A 17372-nucleotide genomic window follows, 5' to 3' on the forward strand; every position below is an offset into this window, starting at 1 on the left:
TGGGTCAAAATAGATTAAATGGATTTATTTAGGTCGAAAATGATTCAACCCAACCCGATCCACCCATTTGATGGGTCTACCAATCAAATAAAGAACAATGATGAAAGAATCGAAGACCAACAAAAGGTAAGGGAGAGAGACTCTAGCAGAACAACCGGGATACAGGAGATTCAGTTCCAAAGCGGGAAAAGCAGAGGAAAAACTCTACAACCAACCTTTAATTCTATTATATACCCTACTGCAACTATTATGTTGGCCTGTAAAAGTAAACTAAATCAAGATAAGCACTGTTGAAATTCCAGAAATATTTCTTATTTAACTAAAACATGAAAGTTATCACGTAAAGTTGTTAAAGAATCCCATCGAATATTGTTACGATTTTAGTACTTCCTGTTAACTCATCAAGGTAAAATATGTACGTGTATTCTGGTAAACCCCATGAATTCTACCAATGCCGTTGATCAATTCCACAATGAGTATTGCAGTAAGAATAAATGTGAGAATATTTCCTTCCATAATCTCGCTGTTTTTTTATTATTATTTAATAACTCGAGAAAATTCCCGAATAGATCGACCTTTCGAACTTGTGTGCAGCCTGGCATACAATTATGAAGTAGGATGCAGAGCTTCAACCACTGCTGCAGCTCAAGGTGGGAAAAGCTACATCAATGACGAATTATCTCTGCTTCAAAATTAGAGGACTTCTCAAAACTGTACACAATTTACTGCACTGATCAGACCTCAAATGCATTACACCCTTCATTACCCAATGACATTACAGAAGTTGGACAGCTGCAATGGCTGGAATTTTCTCTCGTAGTTTCTGCGTGACAGCAACTCGAACAGTCATGACCCCAGCCGCAGGACCAGTTATTCTAACTTTAACTATTGGTTCTTCAATGGCCACTAGCTCAAGTGATCCGCCAGCTGCACCAACAAGGTATGGCCTTATCTCTTCAAGAACCTGAAATAATCAAGCAATAACATGTTAGCCAGCAGATTTCCAGGTCACGCGCATAAGGATATCTTAATGGGGTTGCCTAAGCGACCCGGGGCTTGTTCAAGCAAATGCAATTTGAGACAGACGGATGGACAGACAAGGTCAGGAATGTTATGGCAAACAAGTGTGTGAGTTCAGTCCCAGGATAAAGAGAATCTCTGAAAAAATGCAAATCTCAACTTGTTTACTCCTTTTCTGACCAAAAAAAAATAAAAAATGTTAACTCCTTTCGATGACAGTCTCTGTTCTTTTGGTAAGTTCCAAATTTTAGTGCATGAGTTGCACACATGTCTTTCCTACACTACATTTGTGTAGACCGAGATTCAATACTTTTGAGTTATTTGCAGTACAGTTGGGCAGGTCACTAATAGATCCTCAACTTGCGAGCTCTTTGTGGACTCGAGGACCTGAACCTGATGCTAAGGGGTAAATAGAAAGACAGATCAAACTTAGCAGGAAAGGTAAAGGACAAACACACCATTACTTGAGTTGAGAGCCCAAGGATCCAAACCTATCATTAGTTAAAATATCCAAACTAATTCCAGGAGACCTAGTTGGCAATGTAGTCGGGCTTAACTGAAAAAGAGGTCAGCAATTAATTCTCAACTGGTGAAGGTTTCCTAAAGTTGAGGAGTACCACATGCTGAGCATTCATCATTAGCAAGGGAAAGATAAGGACAGAAATCAAGCTTAGCAGGAAAGAAAAAATACAAGCCAATCATTACTTGAGAGCATAGAAATCCAATACCACCATTACTAAAAATATCCAAACCAATTTGTAAAAAAAAGAAGCAAGTAGAGGTACCTAATTAGAGACCTTGAAGCAGTTAACAAAAAGAAATTCTTTAAGGAGAAATATCCTAGAAAATCAGTCCCAACAGTAGGGGAAAAGGACAAAAGCGTTAATGATACCAAGCAACATATATTTGCTGCAATATCTTACTTACCTTCTCTATGTTTTCCTCATTCATCTCAAGGCCAGCTTCTTCATCGGCTATTGGTTCCACTGCAACGATTTCGGGAATTTTCTCCATCAGACGACGCTCAATGCCCATCTTCATTGTCATTACAGAACTTGGACAAGAACCACATGCTCCTTGTAACTTCAACCTTACAACATTGCCATCAATCTCATGCAATGCAACATTACCCCCATCAGAAATTAGATAGGGTCGGATTTCATCAAGCACACTCTCAACATTCTCTGCTGTCAGCGGAAGTTCCACCATTGACTCGGGCGTAGCGACAGCCTTCACAACTACAAGTCAAGAAAGGAGGAACACTGAGCAAAATCCACAGAAATTACAATCTTTATTCCCCGAAAAAAGAGTGCCCCAGATGAAGAAACAGGAACAGGATGCTGCTTGGGTTAAATCGGGAGCCAATTAGGGGAAAGTATGTTTAAACATTGAGTGGGATGGCTCCTATTGTAGCTATCAATTCCAGAAGATACCTCTCAAAGATTGCCAGAGGAAGATAAGAAGAGATGTGCACAGATGTTTGGGTTGGCAGAACCATAGTAGAAGACTCACTGGTATGTCCAAGTAACCGATAGACCTTAACAAGGTCTTTCTTCACTTACCCAAGAGGAAACAAACCTCAAAGTTCTCTCTCCTCTCACTCTTATGCAGTGAAAGAGATGGCTAACCCAACCCAACCCAATGTCACCACGAAACGATGTAACCTGAAGATTCCGACATTCAATAAGATGGTACAGAATTTTCTTGCTACTATTGGACACACTTGTTTCCGTAATCAACTAGCTGTACACCCAAGCAGCAGGACCAAGTACGATAAATCCAGGCAAATACACACGACCTCAATACAGAGTGCTTCTCGTCTCACCTCGTCTTCGCATCGGAGCCGCAGTCCGAACCCGCACGAAGCGGCACGACGCCCACGGCAACGGACCAATCCCCTTCAGAAGCGATACATGAGCTCCAAGGAACCTCGAGCTCTGCCGAATTCGAAAACCCCATTAGCAAAACGGGGCAGAAGCAACAAAAATTACCCCACGATTACATACTAAGAGCAAGAGCAAGAGCAAGAGCCGAAGAAACGGCGAGACCTTGGCGGCCGACGAAGAAGATGGCGGTTCTGGGGTTCGGTGGAACTTGCAGCAGGGCCGGTTCGCCACCACGGTTTGCATTTTTTTTTCCCGTCGGGCAACGAGCGAGCGCCGAGGCAAAGTTCCCGTCCAACGTCGAAACGGGCAAGCCCGATCACGCAGATGGGTATCGAATAGATCGCAGCACCGCAGAAGAAGAAGGAGGAGGAGGAATCGTAGTCGAAATCGAACACGCGCTCTCTGCCTCTACCCCTGCCTCTTTACTCCCCCTCTGTCTAGGAGCTACGTTTGCGTCCTGCGACTTTTCTCTGTTCTTCGTGTTATTTCGGCTGGCTGCAAAGAAAGGGAAAATAATTAGGTAAGGGGAAAAAAGTTCCGATTTTTTTGTGGGATATCAGGGCAGGGCAGGAAACGACAAAGACAGCATCTCGGAGGACCACTTTGCAAAAATGGAAGATAAAATGTGAAGACATATATAATGACCGAACAATAAGTAAGCGATTTGATTTATGATTTTACCGGCCAAAAAAAAGTTTTGGTTGGTGATTTTTTAAATTTATGTTTTTTTTCTAATTTGATCGCCCTCTAAAGTAAAGGATTAATATCACCAAAAATTTGTAAATCATGTTTACTATGCTATCGATACTCCTGTTAACTCACAAATTTATATTAATATGACAAAAATTTAAGGAATTGTCAATAAGATTTTTGGTGATGTTTTGTCTAGATTGAAAGTACATGTCCCATGGAACATATTTGCTTCATTTTGGTTCTCCATTCGGATTGTTTCTCGGAATTTTATACTTTTTCATTTTGTTTTATCAGCATGACCAATTCCGATTTTATCGAGACCATTCAATCTCACGACTTGCATAAGATATATATGTTACCATCTCAATAATCAATTTTCATTAACAAGAATATACACGAAATCGATCGAACCGAAATTAAGAAAAATATAAGTAAAATTACATCGTGAGGTGGCGCACAAATTGATAATTCGCCAAGAAAACCAAAATCGAGGGTCAAAATGAAAATCAGGTGAAAGATGTAGGGGCTAAAGTGTAATTCACGCAAAGAGAGTCCTCCGCCGTGTCAGTCGCATAGAACCTATATAAGCTTTCCTCCCTCGCTCCCATTCTCCGAGAGCGAAGGAGAAAAACCAGTAGAAAAAATGGCTCCGAAGAAGAAGAAGCAGCCGCAGAAAGCCGCCACCGCCGCCGCTAAACCACCCTCCTCCTCCTCCTCCGCCGCCGCCCCGAAGCTCCAGCTATCGGCCGAGAACGAGAGCCGCCTCCGCCGCCTCCTCCTCAACAACGCCTCCGCCCGATCGGCCGAGCCTGCCGCTCCCGCCGGCGACGGCGGTCCCCTCTCCGATGCCCAGAAGGCCAAGCGACTCAAGTCCGCTTACGAGAAGCTCTCCTGCGAGGGCTTCTCCAATGATCAGATTGAACGGGCGCTCTCCGCTCTCAAGGTTCGATGTGAATTCCGCAAATGTTATTTCGGTTTCGCCGTATATAGTCGAGAGGATGTGTCCTGATGATCCAGTTGCTATAGGAATTTTCCTTTCTGGTCGGGAGTTTTGTCGATATATGCGATTGCCAAAGTGAAAGAGAAGAGATTGAAATGGTCTCTCGTATGTATAGGATTTAGAAGGCTCAGGTTACTACTATGTTAGTCTACGTTTCTTTAAATGTACTACAGTGGTTGTTCGAAGACAAAAGTCTTCATCCTACGCTTCTCAGTTGCTGTTTAGAGACAACCTAATACCTATTCTTTTTCAGAAATTTTTTGCCCAACCTTTTCTTTCGTATTTAAAGAGTTGCCAGAGTAGTTGTTCCAATGCAACAGTGCGATGTTTTGAATTCTAATAGTTTAGTGCAGCGCAGAGGTTTATGATTTTCTTATCCCTTTTGCAAAATGGGCAGGGTAATGCCACGTTTGAGGCTGCTCTTGATTGGTTATGCTTGAATTTGCCTGGGAACGAGCTTCCTCTGAAATTCTCCAGTGGGGTCTCTTCACTTACCAGTACAGGTAAATATAACATGACCAATGAACTCATAGCTTGTGGAGTTTTTTAGTAGATCGAGTCTGTGGTACAGCATGGGCGAGCTAGATCCTGTATGACCGAATGCTGCACTGTGTATTATCTGTTAGGAGGATCCGTCAACGTCCTTGTATCCGCGCGGGAAGATTGGGCGCCTTCAGTGGGCCCGTCTTCGAAGATTGATGAGGACGCTGCCAAGTATTCTGTGAAGCTTAAGGGCAGTTGGGACAATGAGAGTCTGGATTCCCACAAATCATCACAAGCAGATTGGATTAAACGATATGTGGAACAGCAGGAAGAGGTAGGTTCGAGTATAATTTGAAAATTTCGTTATTTTTTGCATTTTGCTTAATCGATGTGTATATATTTTTATTGATTTTTTCCATTCTCTGGTAATTAGAAAAAAAATTAAGTCAAAACAGCTTAATCACTTTTGATGTTGAATTTGAAATTTTTTCTTGTATACCTCTCAAATTGGATTATTTCTTTTACATGTGGTGCTGCTACTATCTAGTTCTTTTCCAAGTACATCTGTGGATTGGCCGAGTGTATTGGCTGGTTTCTAACTGGCAGGTACGGTTCTAGTCTCTGCCATGGAATCGAGCCACTTGCGAATCAATCACCCCTGGCCTTGTTATTTGGTGGTGGATGACAATGTTTCAAATTTTAGTTTTCCCCTGCCGAAATTATGGAGTTACACGTGTTTACTTTTCTATGTTATCTTCACAGTTTTTTTTGGCTGTCATAACCTTTTTATTTTTGTTTCTTAATGCTGTATTGCATCAGCAGGATAGTTCTGATACCTGGGAAGATCATGTGGCTGATGGAGGTCCTTTGCAAAAGGTTTGTATTTGCTTTGTAGCTCTAATTGTTTTATCTTATAATGCAGTTTAAATTGCTTTTTTTATTATTGAATATTAATGCTGATCAAATTATCGACTATGCTCAGACAACTTTTGAGTATTAAAAACTCAAGGAAATGAGATACTTGTGAGCGAATTGATGTGATATTCGGGGGGTGTTTTCTTTTGCTTTCTTGCCATCCTGCATACTAAATATTTTATCGGGGAAAAACTAGATATTTTTCTGGGGAAATTAATTTAATTACAAGGCACCAAGGGGTCCAAACCCAAGTACAAGAAGAACTCAAGAAAACAAATGAAAAGGAGCTCAAATATAGGACAAAGCGTCTACAGTGTCAATCTATTCATTTTACATCCACATGCCTGTTTCCACTATCCAAAAAGTTTTCAGTCAAATCTCTTTTAAAGGCTCTTTTGCTCTGATGAAATCTTTGTGTTTAAGGCACCGCTAATACGTTGCTGTCATGATCTGAAATGTTTGTTGAGACCTTCAGAGGTTCTCAATTATGTAATGCATATGTTTTCACAGTTTCGACAAGATAATTTTGTACTTATATGTGTTTTCTCCTGCTAGTTTCACTTGTCATCTTCATGATATAGATGTTCATTGCTTGTGAGTTGCTGTCTGTTTTTTGAAGTTTTGATTGAGTGCCAGATGTTTCAGATTACAAAGTCATTTCTGGCCATGCTTGTGACATTTTAGTATCTTTACAAACAAGGAGCTGATTTAAGGATTAGATGGTACTGAGTTGAGAAGTTTTTATTAAGTGCCAGGAGTTTCAGATTGACTGTCGTTTTGGGCAATGCTTACTTTTTGTTATCTTTACATTTGTTTTTCTTTGGAAATCTATAGATACGCGAACCAAGGTCCTATGATGACATTGCCAGAGAGTACCATGCTGCTCGCTTGGAAGCTTCAAGAGCCAAAGAAAAGAGAGATAAGAGCAGCCAGGAAAAGGCGGGCTTAATTATCCGTAACCTCAAGCAAGAGTTGTCTGCTCTAGGTCCGTTTATTGCTTTTACGATTCGTCTTCTTTTCTGATTTTGTTGTAATAATTGTGTTCTCTTGACCATTAAAAGCAGGATTATCTGAGGACATGTTGGCACTGGACTTTGCTTACAAACATGCTTCTGAGAATGTGACCGGTTCTCTTCCCTCAGAGCACCTGGAGACAGAATCAAGAGATATCAGTCTTTCGTCTTCTTCGTCTTCTTCGTCTGCACATGTGGATGTTACCGAAGTTGACGGGAGGGCGGCTTCCCTGGGTCCCCAAGATTCTCTTCAGACACCTACCCTCCCTACTCTACCTATCCGTGAAGAGAACACAACAGAAGGAGAATCAGGGGAAGTAGAGCTTGGCGGGCTATTCTCAGATGATGCACCGGCGGATGAACTGGTTGCTTCGGAAGTTTTGAGACTACAAAAGAAAGAAAGAATGAGAGAACTATGCAGTGAAAAGAATTTGGAGGGTATCTGGAGAAAGGTAATGCCGGATTGTGGTTTGTTTGTGGTGCTACGTAAAGGCTACAAAATTCGTTATCAAGTGATGAATTTGCTACCTATCGTACGGAAAATGTATTGTTTCATGATGTAGCTCACTAGGAACAGATAAACTTCCGAGATGAACATTATTTCCAACTCAAACAAAAACGAAGTTAAAAAGCTTGCTTGAAATTCTTGATAGCTTCAGATCTGATGTTTAAGTGCACTGATATTTTGTTAATACTATGAGTTTCACCATAAAAAATTTCTCCTTCTGGCTTTTTTGTGATATTCCAGATGAACTAGCTTGACTGATCACTGAGTGCATCAAGAGCAAATCAATGGAACAACAATTTTGAACTCAACTCTTAAGTGTTTCTGCTTGCTTGCATTGTCTTCACTTTTACACATTATAGATATCGATTCTTAGTATCATCTTAAGAACAGAAAAATCTAATTGATGTTTGCCTATAGTTTAGCTTATAACTTGTTGATGATATTATAGGCTGGGGTTTTCGAATTGTGATTAAAAAGAAGTGCAATGTCTGATATAGGGTGGCTTGATGATTGACGGGATAAAACGTGATCTAATTGGTGTCCACAAATGCTGCTTTACTTTATGGTGCTGTTTATTTTTTTCTAGGTTGGATACTGATGATTGTAGTCAGGGACATTGTCTTGTGATATGATTTTCTTTGCAATGGTTGTGGTGAAGAGTATCTTTCTGTTGGTCATTGTTAGATGCGACGATTGGGTATTCTTTATCAACAGAGGATATTTGTGTATGGATCTGTGGGAGGGTGTGCTACCAGATAGTGTTATGACTCGAAGAAATTTGTGCGTCGATCCCATTTTGCAGGAGAAGGTTCAGTTGTTGTTGTAGCACCTAGTAGTAGCTTTGGGCAGTTGTAAAGCCTGCTGGCTAGGAACTTGCTTCTAGAGGTTCATTCTCTGGGTAATTAGAGAAAGAAGTATACGTTACTTTAATGAGAAGGAATTACTCATTCTTGGATGGATATGTACTCTATCATGCGTAGTAGAGTTAATTCATTGAATTTGCGGTTGTCCTATTGTTGAGATTTTTTACATGAAACAAGTTGGCTCCTTGGTCCTTAGGCAATGATAGAGTTTTGGTTCAACTTTGTCTCTCAGTTATTTTGCAAATTTTAATGTAGACAAGATTTTGTCAGGGGGACCCACCAAAAATACCAAAAGCTGTGTTGCATCAACTATGTCAAAAATCAGGGTGGGAAGCACCGAAGTTTAATAAAGTACTTGGTGAATCAAAAGCATTTTCTTATGCTGTCAGTGTGGTCCGTAAAGCCAGCGGTAGAGGCAAAAGCAGAAAAGCTGGAGGACTAGTTACTTTTCAGCTTCCTAACCAGGGTGAAGTTTTGGAATCAGCAGAGGTATGCATTTTTCCTGGTCACTTACACTCCTGCCTCTTTGTGTGGGGATATTATATTTGGCTAAGGTACTGTGTGTGAGCCCATTAAAGGAGTGGCTTTCCCTTAAAAAGTAAAAGAAAAAAAAAGGCTGGTATGTGGAATGGGGCCTTGGTCTAATTGGTGCTCCACTTTTACAAAGTTCCAGGGGATCTCGAGTTCAATTTTGATCCTCCCTCTCAATACCTGCCTAGCTCAAAGAACCAAAAACAAAGAAAGAAAAACACTTAAATCCTTCTGCAGCATGAACCACTCCTGGGGCTTTATTGAGCGATTTGTTCCTTGATTTGCCTTTTTTCCTTCTTTCATCAGCTGATGTTATTTACTATGTCTTATCTTTGTTGCACACTTGTTCATTTCCTTTGCCTTCTTTATCTTAAAACTGGATAAACATAATAACAAAAAATAAAAAAGTAAAAATCCACATGAACTTTTTAAAATTTTTTTTGTTGGATCATCGAACTTATTTTGAAACCAGCTTCACTTGTCTATCTAGTTATTAAGAATCATTGAACTTTTTTGGTCCACCATCTGGACCCTTCCTTCATTAACTTATTGTGCCTTTGCCATTTTCTCCACCTCAATCTGTCTCTCTGTCTTTGACTGTCTCCTTACTTATTCTCTTGTACATGCATATTCTTGTCTTGAGATGAGTATGTTGAGGTGCATTCATGCAATTACTTTCCCAAACTTTCACTTTGGCTGGGGAAACTAGCCAAGTATGCGGATTTGGCTTATTTCTAGATATGTCTGCTCTCATGTGAGTTTATTTCTTTAGTCATGAAAATGCTGGTGTGCTGCTTTAACCTAGAAGACTTTGCTGGAGAGACACCCAAGATGCTTGTTTTCTCCTGAACCGCCAAGTTTGATATTGTAAAGGGCAGAGAGGAAGGAAGAAACATAACCAATCAGTAAACTTACTGCCAAAAATAGGAGCCCGTGTGATGGATCCAGAACTGACACTCTAAATGTCGGAAATCATCACATGTTCTAATCATTAGCGATGGAGAAGAGAGAAGGAAGCCTAGATCAAAGAGGAGAGTTGCTGCACCAAACAATGGAGATGAAATAAACTGTACATGCATTCACCTATCTGGAATTTGATCCACCGCTGAAAGAATCTCATACCTTCCTGATATGTTCCGAAAGATCATTCCCTCGCGGAGAGTTCACATTGGTTTTTGCACCAACCACTAAAAATAGAGCTGTATGTGGCGCTAATCATGCTTACCCAGAGAGAATTTCTTTCCTGAGAGAAACTCAGAAGCCATTTACCTAGAATAGGTTCATCGAGAAGAGTCAATTCTCAAAAACAGAGAATTCTTTTGTTTGTGGGATCTACGTTAAGTTTTGGAGGGCCACGCTCATCCTTTTATTTCTAATCTTGCATGATCTTAAAATCAGATAAGAAGACCTTATATGTTATAGGCGGTATCGGGATTTAAGAAATAGCTAGCTGGTTTGAGTGGTGCTCGTCTTTCAATATAGCATATAATGAGCTATGTTGATTCATCTGATAGTGTACCTGCTGTCCTGAATGTCATTGATGCCCTAGCGGTTGAACTCTAATACTGTGACAGAGGGACATTGGGTTCCGATAGCACCCTCTTGCCTATACGTTATTTGCATCATCTTATATGTTCTTTCCTCCAGCATTGGTTGATTCATCTAGTGTCTGCTTTGATGCTATTGGAAGCCTGTTTTAGTGATTCAATCATATTCTTATTTTGACCCAAGGTCCTATTCTCTTGCAGAAAGAGCTTTTAGATCATGTAAATAATTGTGCTGCTCTTTGCTTGTATAACCTCTTTCAAACTTTTGACAGGATGGACAAAATAAAGCTGCAGCCTACGCGCTCCGTCACCTGTTTCCGGATATTCCTGTTCATCTTATAATCACAGAGCCTTATGCCTCGCTTGTTCTGCAGTGGAAGGAAGGTCAGCGTTTCTCCATTCTAAGTTGTTTCTGTTTGAAGACTAAGTCTTTTGGATTATATTCTGTTGTGCATAATGAGCTATATCAGCACACCTATGATACTGGGCAATCCCATTTGAAATCAGGATGTTCGTAACTGTTGTTTTCACCAGCAATACTTGTTGTATTGACATCTTAAATTATGCAGGGGAACCAGCAATTAACAATGAAGCTAGTGAGGAAGATAGAAGGGCTGATTTTGTAAACTCATTGTTGAGATCAAGTGAAGTGGCGGATGTCACTGATAGATCACTCAAGGAAAAGTCTCAAGAGCCTCATGCTAAAGGAAACAGAAGTGCGCATGGCGATGAAGATACTCAAAGTATGTTCCTCTTGTGCGTTCAGTAGTCTACTTCTGTGTTAAATGTGCATTGTCAACTGCATTTTCTCTTAGTTGGTATGCTAATGAGTTCCTTTTTTGGCACCCTTCCACCCATTCCCACATATTTATTCCATTGTTGTCTTCTCATGTTCTAATGATGTTTGGCAACTTGATGGAACTTGTTGTTTACAGCCTTTTCTTCTTTGTACTTTATGATTTTTCAAAACAAATTGGCATGAACACGTTCTCTTGAATTGAACACTGGCCCAAGCCAAGTCCAGCTCTTTTTTTTACGTTTTTCACTACCTACCAGTTGTTTCATCTGGGTTGGAGTGGTTTTATCAGCCAATGTTCATACAGACGTCATTCGACTTTTCAAGTTCACCTTGGATTGGTCATAGAATTATTGGAGCATGATTTTGTATATGCATGTCTTTCCTTCTGTATTTGGGTCCTTTTGTCTTTTTGTCAGTTGTGGTGGCAATAATACAAGTTAAAGCTACATGTTTTTCACATGGGAAAAAGAACCGTTCCCTTCTGCCATAGTGCTTTGGCCTTTTGTGCCGGACACAATTTTGAGATTTTAAGATTGACGATTGTATTTATTTTGTGTAGAACTGATGATGATGCGAGAATTTGAACTGCTTGACCTGCCACATGATGTATTAGTCGTCTTTTAACACATTTGATTTTGGGACATTTAGAATAGAAAGGATGCTGAGTTCCTTGTACGATAACTACCCTTATATCTTCATATTCTTCTTTGTGGGAACTCCTCCAACTTCCCTGCTTCCAATTTAATGCAAATTTGGCAGGATAGGCCCAGAGGAGAAAAGAAACATAACCTATGATTATTCCATTCAATTTCTATGAAAGTTTGTTTTAAGAGTATGATAGTTATATGTCAAGGTGGCTAAAGCGGATCGCTAAGATCATCTAATCTAAGTACTAGCATGTCCGTACGTCTGAGCATATTTGAACCTTTAGATTGCGGATGGGCCGAGAATATCTGATTAGGTACTAGCATTTCAATGTATCTGTGCATGTCTTGAATTTCTGGATTTTGGATGGGCGGTTGTTTACTTGTAACTAGTGCTACTGATAATTCACAATAAAGGATGTAGCTAATCGGCCTTAGAGAATTTTGGTGCCACAGACTTCTATGCATAGAAAAGCAGGTGCTATTTTAGTGATCTTATCTTGTCATGACAAAGCATACATCAATGCTTTCATTTGTTATCTCATGAAAAAGTGGGATCACAATGAATGGAGAAGAGCATGGGAGAGATATTTAATATGGTCTAACTTTATCGATTTACAGGAGTAGAGCTCTCTAAAGAAGCAGAGAGTTCTTACCTGAGAAAGCAACACGAGAGTCGAAAGAAAATGCAGAAATACAAGGTCAGTAGATTGTTTATCTTATTTACTCTTATGCAAATGTTGATCTGGTCCGAAATATTTATATCTGCAGTTCTGCACCCTATTTTTCAATAATATTGTGCCTGTCCACTTATCATCTTCATCTCAACTAATTATGGGTATCATCTGTAAAATCAATCATGAGGACTGCAAGTTTCATAGTGCGTATCAGTTTCATGGTTCAAATCTATTGTTTTCTGTGGAATTGATTGCCTTTTCGGAGGACGAATTCAGGACTGGCTTCTTAGTTGTTCACTTTTCCTTTTCCTAGTTAAAAGTTTGATTTGCATGTAAAAATGTTCTCACATACTTGGAGCGAACAGTTTTTGCACCCAGGTCATTAATCCTTTAGGATTTGCGAGAAGTCATCTGTCATAGAAATTACCTGCTGTTTTAAGTGGAAGTAGGATCTATGGCGGCTTTGACTTGTTGATATATTATTTGAGAAGGCAGAATACAGAAATTTTCCAAAGGTTTTGCGATGATGGTATTGGACCATTTTATTGTTTGTTTTCAAAATCGGAGAGGTTTAGCTATTGCCGGGTTGCAGCGTTAAATACCAGGAAAAGTTCTTTTTTGGATTTTAGCTTTCTTGCTTCTTATTTTAATATGATTTCTTTGCCATCTTTCTCTCTCCCACCCACGGGACTTGTCAGCCCATTGTCCCATAAAAAAAACTAGCTCTCGAAAAGAATCTTAATCTCTCCCTCCAGGTGCTCGGAACTTCGGTTCCATTATATTTATCCCACTTTCATCAGCTCCATCAGAACTCTATTTTGAGAAAGAGAATTCGAAGAAACTGTCTTCAATTAATTGAGTGAAATCATCAAAAGAAAAAAAATTGAGAGAAAAAACAGAGAGTCCAGTAAAAACATGGAGAGCAGAAGACCTGTAAAGAACAGGGAATGCTCTCATACAAGCCATTCATAAGGCTTCTGATGTATTCGCTTCACATTCTTGTTGGTCATCTATTAAGTTAATTGAGACCTTAGTGAAAGTGACGCATTGCTGGATAGTGGCACTATGGTTCTAGTACTGTTATTGGTTTGAATCGTCCCCACTGCTATTGCTATTTTTTATTTTTATTTTTTGCATTTCTTCTCTGATAAACAGGGCTAAAGAGGTTCTTGGTTTAGTTGATCTGTCATACTGCCTGGATCACAACCCTGTTTCTGACCATAACTGCTTTGAGGTCTAGACCTCGGTCTGGTTCCTGGTTCAACCAATAAACTGGCTGGCGTAACTCACTTTGCACATCGTTGGCTTGATATCACAAGAAGCTAGGAAATTAACATATAAGTGAGCATGTGCAGGAAAATATGAACATGTCATAAAAAGAGTTGCAATGTTTTTCATATACATGTTTTGACACTGAGACCTTGCAATCTTTCTTGTTGATTATCCAATAGCAAAACCTCAACTGATTTCCCTTTCTTCAATTAGTAAAACTTCAGTAGACATAAACAGTGTTGTTGTATCATTTAGGAAATGCTGAGAGCTAGAGCTGCGCTGCCTATTGCTGCTTCAAAGAATGAGATTCTGCAACTGCTGAAGGAGAACAATGTTCTTGTTGTTTGTGGGGAAACAGGTTCTGGCAAGACAACTCAGGTGAAAGTTATACTAGTTTTCTGAAAGATTGTCTGCTTTCTGATGATTTAAAAAACATGATTGTGGATGGATTGTGACGTGCTTGATTGAATCTGATTTTTACCATATTATTCTCAAGCGGTGATGTGATCTTTGACGGGCATTTCCTTATGTGCTTTCAAATGGCCTTTATTGTAGGTTCCCCAATATATATTGGATGACATGATTGAATCAGGATGTGGTGGATGTTGTAACATCATATGCACACAGCCAAGAAGAATAGCGGTAAGTTTAGAATTTCTTCAACTTGGTGACCTTGCAATTATTAACGAGAGAATAGATTTGTAATGTTTGCTTCATTAGTGGTTTCCCTTTATCTCTATGGCTGCTCCATTGTTATTATGGTTGCTGTGGTTTCTTAACACCATTCATTGAAGCTGAGTTGTGAGGTCAGTGCTTAAACTTTCAAGCATTGATAGATTGTCCATGTGTAGAGGAGTGGTGATTTCTTTGTTAAAAGTTTGGGGCACAAGGGAATACACTTTTATTATGAAAGAGCAAAAACCCAGCAGTTTACATCCCAACTATGGCAGAAAAGCCTTTGGCGTCATCTTCTTCAAAGAAGAAGGATGTTGGGGGTCAGAAACCCAATTCAAGGAGTACATCCTTGTCCTACAATTAGTAGCAACCTGATGAGCACATGTATTTGCTTTGTTTTTCCAACATAAAATTTTGCTTCTTTAATTTTCTGTATCTGTATTTGTTGATTGCTGAATGATGGACATCTATCTTTCAAATAATCTTCATTTCCCCTTTCGCAGTGAGTATAAATATTTCCGAATCATCCTTTCACTTCGATTTTCATCCTCCCTTTAGCTCCGTTCTGATGTTGATTGCTTAAGCCTGATTTACTTCTTCATCTGCAGATGTATTCTCTTGCAATCTCCAGCTAACAAGATGCTTGTGCTATCCCTCGCAGTCACTCCTGCTGCATCCTCACCGGAGTGATCGTAAGCTCCATTCCAACTCATAAATACAACTCTCTCATCTCTTCTTATCCTCTTTGCTCCGAACCATTCCTTCTCCTCATAACACTTCCTTCCTCGTACCCCAGTATTCCACATCAATGTTGTCAAAATTGAGCAATTCGAATTGGCAGTGTTATAATCATGGTACTCGATTTGACTCTTTGATTAACCCTTCAAATGATTCTGTCTCATATGATTGAGTCGTAAATGTGAATAAGTCGTATCAAAAGACGACAACTAATGTTTATAGCTTATTTTAGAACATTCTTTTGACCTAATTTAAGATTTTGGATTTGTTGGAAGCAAGTTCAATGAGTGGTGGCCTCCTTTATTTGATTAAACTGCACCTTGTAACTTTAAAGCAAATATAAATACACAAAACTGTTAAGTTCCTCTGACACAGAGGGAATTGCCCAACTATTCTTCAAAAAGTACCTCCGAACCTAGTTAACGAACCAAAGGCTATTCCTTACATGCTGTGTTCTTTACACGCAGCATACCCTGTTCCTAATCTCATGCCTCATGATATCGGTAGTATGTGGCCCCTAATTTAAAGTGATAAAGCTTGCAGGTTGGACTCAGGATTCAATAGATCAATTTCTCTTGGCTAATGTTAGTGTTGATCTGACCCATCTTTATCTCGCGTACTGGACTTAACAATGTTCCACTAGATGTCCTAATGTATTCTTCTATGTACAAGGTCCCTGAAGGGGCTAGAATGGGAAGTAGTAGAAACATACCTTTTATCATGCTTCTTTCAGCATTCAGCCTTTGGTATTCATTCTGTGTCTTTATACTTCTAAAATCTTGTCTTCTACCACAGCACTACTTAGTTAAGCATTAGCTCGTTTACTTTCATCTTAACTGCAAATTAATAGCAAATACCTAGGTGGAGAAGTCACTTTTGTTCGTTTTTATTCCTGTCATCAAATTTTATTTGCATTTCTAAACTTAGCACATAGTGGAGCGCTGTGGAGAAGTCACTTTTGTTCTGATTTCTCATTGTAGGCTATTTCTGTAGCTGAAAGGGTTGCTGATGAGCGATGTGAAGGTTCCCCTGGTTCCAAGGACTCTTTAATTGGTTATCAAGTTAGGCTTGATAGCGCTCGGTATAATGTTTATTCTTTATCTCCTTCTCTTAGCCTACTAAGTAAATACGAATTTAATTTAAGGTTCTTGTGGGGGAGGTCAACTGGTAATGCTTTGTTGATCATTCACCGGTACCGAATTTCGTTTCAATATGAGATTTTCTGCTATCTTTTTACTTGCTCATTTCTTTTGGAATTAAACCTTCGATGCTGTACCGTTGACAGCAAGAAATTATCATGATAAATAGCTATTTCATGTTAAATGACCACTTTTGATGAAGAGAAATCACATTGGTTGGCATTAAAATAGGGAGGAGCAGTCAATAGGATAGGTAAATGAAGCATTAGGGCATTAAGAACTTAAAGGAAACTGAAAATGAAACAATAATGAAGAAACTAAATTGGAGATTCCCGAGTGGAGGAGAATATGCAAATTTCCTCCCTCACTTTAACACTCAGCATGTTAGTTCGCCTATCTCCTTTTATCTGATTGAGAAATATTTCACTGAGTGGAAGTGATGCAGTCTATGCATGGGGCTGAAACTTCTGTAATGAAGAGGATCTGCTACATTGTACGCATCTATCCTCATGCTCAGTTTTTAGGAAAAGCAAGCCCCCACACTGCTGGGGACCTTAGCCTCCCTCCATTCGAGCTTTAATTGATTTTATATAATTTTATTTTTAGCAATGTAATTTGCCCGAACTAATAGTCGGTTTGACCTTGAGGGAAGCATTGATTGAAACTCAGTTGTGGAAGAAAAGGGCCTTCAATGCTCTTGTTTGTTTCAGGATGAACAGGCCCAGGGATGTAACCTTAGATCCAGTCCTTTAGGATGTAGTAGTTTAATTGGCTTAACCAAGTGCCAGCGAATCTGCATTTCTTGGCATGTTTATTTCTGAATCAAGCTGCGGGATAGGTTCCTTATGGTCATTTTCGTTTTATTCGACTTCAGTGATTGATGGTTATTGTTCACGAATATTTCAGGAATGAAAAGACAAAGCTTCTTTTCTGCACGACAGGAATTCTTCTAAGGAGCATTTCTGTAAG

The 17372-nt window shown here is 39.5% G+C and overlaps 2 protein-coding genes across 7 annotated transcripts in view; one reads left to right on the top strand and one right to left on the bottom strand.

Moving 5' to 3' along the window:
* Nucleotides 1–457: 457 nt before the first annotated feature.
* LOC130139612 (nifU-like protein 2, chloroplastic) lies at nt 458–3367 on the bottom strand. Of its 2 annotated transcripts, XM_056316934.1 has the most exons (5): nt 3069–3367; nt 2846–2957; nt 1948–2258; nt 767–964; nt 458–682 (listed from the first exon to the last, which is right to left on the bottom strand). In XM_056316934.1, the coding sequence occupies exons 1-4, from the start codon at nt 3147–3149 to the stop codon at nt 776–778; spliced, it is 693 nt and encodes a 230-aa protein (XP_056172909.1). In that variant the 5' UTR covers nt 3150–3367; the 3' UTR covers nt 458–682; nt 767–775. The 2 variants fall into 2 exon arrangements, with proteins under 2 accessions (XP_056172909.1, XP_056172908.1); XM_056316933.1 differs by lacking the exon at nt 458–682 and having other exon boundaries at nt 763–964.
* Nucleotides 3368–4220: 853 nt separating this feature from the next.
* Nucleotides 4221–17372, top strand: part of LOC115687976 (DExH-box ATP-dependent RNA helicase DExH7, chloroplastic) — a 30204-nt gene continuing 17052 nt past the window's right edge. For 2 of the 5 annotated variants that reach the window (XR_008817785.1, XM_056317180.1), the window contains exons 1-14: nt 4221–4542; nt 4997–5102; nt 5226–5416; nt 5902–5958; nt 6832–6982; nt 7062–7462; nt 8652–8870; nt 10732–10843; nt 11029–11202; nt 12524–12603; nt 14107–14229; nt 14407–14493; nt 16245–16345; nt 17310–17367. Coding sequence is in view for 4 of the 5 variants with exons in the window: in XM_056317180.1 (XP_056173155.1) it covers nt 4243–4542; nt 4997–5102; nt 5226–5416; nt 5902–5958; nt 6832–6982; nt 7062–7462; nt 8652–8870; nt 10732–10843; nt 11029–11202; nt 12524–12603; nt 14107–14229; nt 14407–14493; nt 16245–16345; nt 17310–17367 (2160 nt within the window). In the remaining variant the exon portion in view is untranslated. Of the gene's footprint in view, nt 4543–4996; nt 5103–5225; nt 5417–5591; nt 5689–5901; nt 5959–6831; nt 6983–7061; nt 7463–8651; nt 8871–10731; nt 10844–11028; nt 11203–12523; nt 12604–14106; nt 14230–14406; nt 14494–16244; nt 16346–17309; nt 17368–17372 lie in introns of those variants that run through there. The other 3 variants (XM_056317181.1, XM_056317183.1, XM_056317182.1) reach the window with 3 other exon arrangements.

Source organism: Syzygium oleosum, unplaced genomic scaffold (genome assembly GCF_021117445.2).
Source record: "Syzygium oleosum isolate NSW1041296 unplaced genomic scaffold, Sole_v2.1 Sole_v2.13, whole genome shotgun sequence".
NCBI lineage: Eukaryota > Viridiplantae > Streptophyta > Magnoliopsida > Myrtales > Myrtaceae > Syzygium > Syzygium oleosum.